This window comes from Mizuhopecten yessoensis, unplaced genomic scaffold (genome assembly GCF_002113885.1).
Source record: "Mizuhopecten yessoensis strain PY_sf001 unplaced genomic scaffold, ASM211388v2 scaffold8131, whole genome shotgun sequence".
NCBI lineage: Eukaryota > Metazoa > Mollusca > Bivalvia > Pectinida > Pectinidae > Mizuhopecten > Mizuhopecten yessoensis.
Genome location: NW_018407394.1, coordinates 1,079,604 through 1,085,383, shown reverse-complemented (window position 1 = coordinate 1,085,383; position 5,780 = coordinate 1,079,604). Strand labels below are relative to the sequence as shown.

Sequence of the window (5,780 nt, the reverse complement as noted above, 5' to 3'; positions counted from 1 at the left end):
ATAAATACACCAACATTCATACGCGAAATTCAAAATATTGATAATACCTAAGCAATCCGCGCTATAGCTGCAGTGTTTTGAGAGGATTTAAATAAAATGTAACACTAGCAGTCATATTTTGAAAACAATAGTACATAAATAATATACAATAAATGTGCTTTACTACTATTGCAAACATATCCCTCATATCTTGCACTCATACATATATACTAGTACAGAATATACAATGCTACCCATATCTGTTCAGTACTAAAACAAAAGATAAGCCAGTAATATATGAAAAAACACCAAAAAACCACATTGAATAAGATACCAAATACAATGAGATATGCAATGGGTTATATTACGAAAATTAGTTGATCTCTAAATGTATGGGACAACTCTTTCCAGAACATATTTCAGCACCGAAACGACAGACGTTGCTGACGAAAAAGGCATTCATAAGTTGTTGGGATCCAAACTTTATACTTGCAGCAGTTAATTGAATTAGCCAACATAGCGACTGGAATTGACAATATACAGAACGATGTCCTTCGAATCCGGCTTGTATAGACCTTTTATATACTATTATATACTATTATTGTTAATTGTTTATATTATGGCGGTGTTCCTGATAATTTGGCCCAAAGTATTATTACGTGTCTTAAGCACACAATGGTTCTAGTATCACACACTTTCGTACGGTACAATGGTGCTTTCAACCAGCACATGAATCCCAAATACGTCTTGTTTTCATAAAAATATAAATTTATTAAGTACAGAGTGCTATTAGAATGAACTGGTATCACACACAAAATTCTGGCACTAATACATGTATAAAAGCTAATGAATGTTTTTTTTCTTTTTCATGAATGAGATATTACAGGTGTAGTTACTAGTTTTGCGAGTACTTTGAGTGCTGAATATAAACATTAGCGGTGTGTTTCAGAAATGATAAAAGCATGGATATTTGACACAGAAACTTAAGGTCGTCAGCAGATCTATGACCAAGCTACCCCGTAGCCATGACGGCCTCTCTACTGCCATGGTTACACATCCGGATAATGTAGTACTTAATCTGAATCAAGATGTTCACCGAAAAATTCAATAAGCTCCGAGATTTGTTTAATATACTTTATCCATTCATCATTCTCCTCATCTAGGGACGGTAATTTTGGTACCACGGTAAGTTCTTGCTTTGACACAACAGTTGAAAACGTTCCATCACTAGTGGGATTGGAGTACTCGGTCACTGTCGATACCTCGATGTCCATGTTTGGGAAATTTCTTTCGGTGGAGATATGACCTTCGCACTGATAGTACTTGATGTGTTTCTCTCTTGCGAACGTAATCATTCCTATAAAAGGACGGGCAATCCTCACACGGTTTTGCTCTGATTTGGTGAGTACGGATAAATTCGATTTCAAATATTGCCCTTCTATATGTCTTCCCGACTGTAACTTGCAGCGAACATCCATTCGTTTTCCTCCATTTTGTTTGAGTCCTCGACAAATGTCGACCATCATCCACTTTAAATCGGACAGACGTAACTCAGTTACTTTGAGATTTTCGTCAAAGATAAACAATCCGCTGCTCTCTTTGGTCATCCGAACTCGTGCCTGGTATTTTACATCCTGAGATCTGAGTTTGAATGAAAGACTGTTCAATAATGTATCGACATTGCGCTGGTTACATTTCAGAGGTGTAAATGAACCTCGAACCTTTTGTACGTAGTGACGACTTTGACCCCTCACTGATCGGGTGTCTACGTGTTCAGTTCTTTTGGTTTCCAATTCTGATATTGTATAGTCATGCCTGTCAATGTTGAAGAGGTAAAATATTCCAAAAGTTAGCGCTATCCATAAATCCCCATGGTATGTGTTGATGAAGTCTTGGCGTATTATTTCCAATCGTTCTTTGAAAACCTGTTTAAAAGCAGTTGAATCTGATGCTTTGACACTATTAGGTGTATATGGCGAAGCCGTATATAAGGTCTTTTGTTCGTGTGCAGAATGTCTAGGGCCACAGTATTGTGTAAATATGAGTCGATCGTCAGGACTTGTGGAACCGCTGTATACACACTTGAATGCACCGTCAATTATATCGGATCTTCGAACCATTGTGTCAATAGCCGACTTTTCTTCAAGATCCTGAAGGGATAACTGAACAGTCCATAACTGCTCTGGACTTCCCCACGCTTCCAGCATAAGGCCGGGGGTGTCTCTGAATGGCATATCAAGGATGTTAACCTCTGCTCCGTATTCTCGTGACAGCCTTCGTGCCACGTATGTTTCCGCGTACATCACGGAATTCAATACGTTTAATGGTAAGATGAACATCATGGAATCGTTTTTACAGATCGTTTGATCGAAGAATACCGCTACAGATCTGTTTTTTACAATTTCTTGGTAAGCAAAAAGGATTTCGTCTGTCATTCGTCGGAATTCTTTTGCTGTTCGCTTGCCTGAAATTAAATGTCTATGAGTCGGATAGGTAGGATCTAACACGGAAATATCCACTTCACCATTTGTATTTGGTTTCAATATGGACTTCAAACCTATGAATGTTTTCATCAAAAGACATGCTGCATGTCTTTCCTCATTGGCTGAAATCCACGACCTCTCATACCTTTGCCGCTGGGTGTTTTGTGGGACTGAAGATTGTGTAGCTGCTGCTGTTGCGTAATCTTCATCCAAGAGGATGCTGAGAGCCAGAATCACAAACACGACTTCCGAGAAAACTGCTCCCCGAAATTCGCCTATCAGCTCGTACTTCCTGGCCCAGTTGAGGAGAAACGTAAGGATAAGCGTGTAACATGGACGTTTTTGGAGTTGTCGTCGAATAAACAGCATTCTTTCTGGGGCTTGGGCATCCATAAACATTTTAAAAGAGTTCTCATTCGAAACGAAATGTTGATAGATCGATGATCCGATTTTGGCATGGACATGACTTTCTCTTGTCTGATTGGAATCATCTAGACCGGATAGCCCATCAGACAAGGCAATGGATCGTTGTGATTTTATTTTTACAAGTAAATCACTCACAATCCACGGACAGCTTACCATAACCTTCCCTTCTGAGGCCATTGTGTAAGACGCAACGTAGTAGGCTGCAGCTTTTGCTAAGATGTCGCTATGTCCGTCCGTGAACGGATTGGTATTTTCGCTGTGCTCCTCTCCTCCGAATTCATCAAAAAATACTTCTCGAAAATTTTGTCGGATAACCGTGATCTTTTCCTTCAGTATTTGTGCTATCTCGTACCTTTCATTTGGAAAATATCCTCTTTTTGTTTTCAGATTATGAATGATACCGGTTACAACTTCTGCTTCAGTTTCAATTCCATAAAGGGACATCAAATTTGCGATTTTTTCATTGTATTGGTTAACATGTAGACGGGCAGATTTCATGAACTTCTCATATCCTTGATACATAATATCTGGATCTTTGGCAGGAGCTTGTTGGAGTAGGTCAGCATTATATGTGCGACTGTGAGCTTGTTCTAATGATCTGCACTGGCGGTATAACTTTCCTAGGATATTGGCTGACGTATAGCGAGGTTTGTCAGATTTCATCATAAAGTCCGGGTATTTGTCAGGCCTTAGGTTTGTGGCCATCTGCGGTACAACTCCTGTCTTCGGAAAGTCGACAGCATCTGAATGCATTTTGCATAAGTTTGTACATTCCTCGCAGAAAATGTCTTTCAAGTCTGCATGGACAACGTGGGCATTCGCAATTACACCGAGCTGGTCGTTATTGATATATTGTGATATAAACTGTGTGATATCTGATACCGCCACTGGTCTTGAAAGTTCAGATTTTGTAGATTTTGGAAAGTCCATAGGGTCCATATTGTCCCCCGGGGGAAAAAGTGCCGTATCCCAGCAAACGAAGTACATGTCTCCGTCCAAATCTGAACCAGACATCTCGTCTGGATGTGGACGGGGTCCTATTTGGGGAAACACGATACAGTCCACGAGGTGATGAAGTTCTGGCACATCCACTGCCTGGAATTTACGCAGGTCACCAGGGTGAAAACAAGGGTTTTTGGCAACGACGACTTCGTTGTCCAAGACATCGATACCACTGTAGGTCATTCCGTCATTCTTCGTGTGGGAGATGAAAACCTGTCCGTACTCCAAGGTGCCTGTCTCATCAACCGTTCCCATCATAATTCTTCCTTGGTCACAGGGTAGCTCAATCCTAGCTTTTCGAGTCAACTCTCCCAGTTTGCTTTTGTATATTGTCATTAGGACTGACCTGAAGAACACTTCGTTTGTAAAAGATATCCCGGCCCTCTGTAAGTCCTTCCATTTGATCCCAAAGTGCACCTTCAAAGAATAAGGTTAACTATTAGAGTATGCATCATTCGATACAAAGTGTTAGTTCCAAGTCTTTTACACTATTGATTTAAAAACAAAATCTAATAATGTATATGTTGTCTATGGGGATGAGCATACAGTAATTACCTCCGCTAGCGCTTTCATTGCTTTATGGTCATCTAACAGCATGTCAGCCATGTTAAATAACATCTTCTCTTGCAGGGTGAGGAATACGTGGTCTGGAACGCCGCGGCCCGACATCAGAGTGATCACCTGCCTGTTTAGATGTAGCTTCCCTGTACACAAAGACGTGGGAAAAAGTATGTTAAAACGAGTAGAATATAATAAAAATAATACGATTGCACTTTTTTCACAGTTGAAACATATTGATAGTATCAACTACTTATTATAAAAGCCTTTTCGAAAGAAAATAAATAAGAGATAATGTATAAAAAAGTATTTTCTATTTGCAGCTGCCATTCGTGTTGTCAGTGATTCAACCTTAACCAGTCCAATGCTTCAATACTTACGCTTACATTTACACAAACGATTTTCTTACACAGTCTTATTTTTTGTTTCAATTTTGAAATACATGTTTATAATTATGTAAATAAATACAAACCAGGGCGTGTTGTGCTTAGAATTTCCAGATTTTTCGATAGGGATTTGAATTTCCGCATGCTGTTTCTGATGAGAATTTTGTCTCCGGCACCTAGAGTAGGATTTTGTGCTACCACTCCCTTGCAACCCCCGTATCGGATCTGAAACGCCGATGGTACTTCCTCAAACTTCAATTTCTTCGCCACCTGTAAAAAGCACAACGCTATGTAATTTTAAACAGATCGAAAACATCCAACTTACTTAATAAAACGATTTTATCATGCTTAATTTGTGTGTGTTTTAATTTGCAGCACTCTAAAAGTCTGGAAACTTTTTAATCCTTTTCACTTTTTTATTAGTGTTGTAATAAATGGGTAATAAGAGCAAATATCTGTTCTTAGTAAAGCAATGTAGCAGTGCAGTGAATTGTAATAACTGCAGAAAAAGAGCAAAGTAGGAAAATTCATTAAAAAAAACCCGGTGAAATATTGTTTTACAGTAAAATTAAATCTGATATTTATCTGTAAAAAAAATCAACCTATTTTATTCCTTAACCTTTTTCTTTAGGTTGATGAGGATTGTAAAAAGATTCATGTAACAAAACCAATTTGTGTTTATATGTGTCGTTTCGATGATTAGTACGGTATGTACTCCATTCCACTGGATGATGAAGGTGACAGAGTACACTTATTTTATTGAAGATAATAATTCAGTGTTAAAATACACTATTAACACTAGGTATTTTCAATTGAGTTGTCACAATAGCACTGGCGTTTCTTATCGTGACGTCGCATCATTTAATCTGTTCCCAGAAACCAATGTTGTATGTATATATTAACATTAACATTTTCACTGTACCCCCCCCCCCCCCCCCCCCCCCCC

The 5,780-nt window shown here is 38.9% G+C and overlaps 1 protein-coding gene across 1 annotated transcript in view; it reads right to left on the bottom strand.

Moving 5' to 3' along the window:
* Positions 1-720: 720 nt before the first annotated feature.
* LOC110455104 overlaps positions 721-5,780 on the bottom strand; it is an 11,235-nt gene continuing 6,175 nt past the window's right edge. The window contains exons 4-6 of the mRNA XM_021505047.1: positions 4,921-5,104; positions 4,446-4,594; positions 721-4,307 (exon numbers count right to left, since the gene is read on the bottom strand). Coding sequence (XP_021360722.1) covers positions 1,053-4,307; positions 4,446-4,594; positions 4,921-5,104 — 3,588 coding nt within the window. The 3' untranslated portion in view covers positions 721-1,052. The remainder of the gene's footprint in view (positions 4,308-4,445; positions 4,595-4,920; positions 5,105-5,780) is intronic.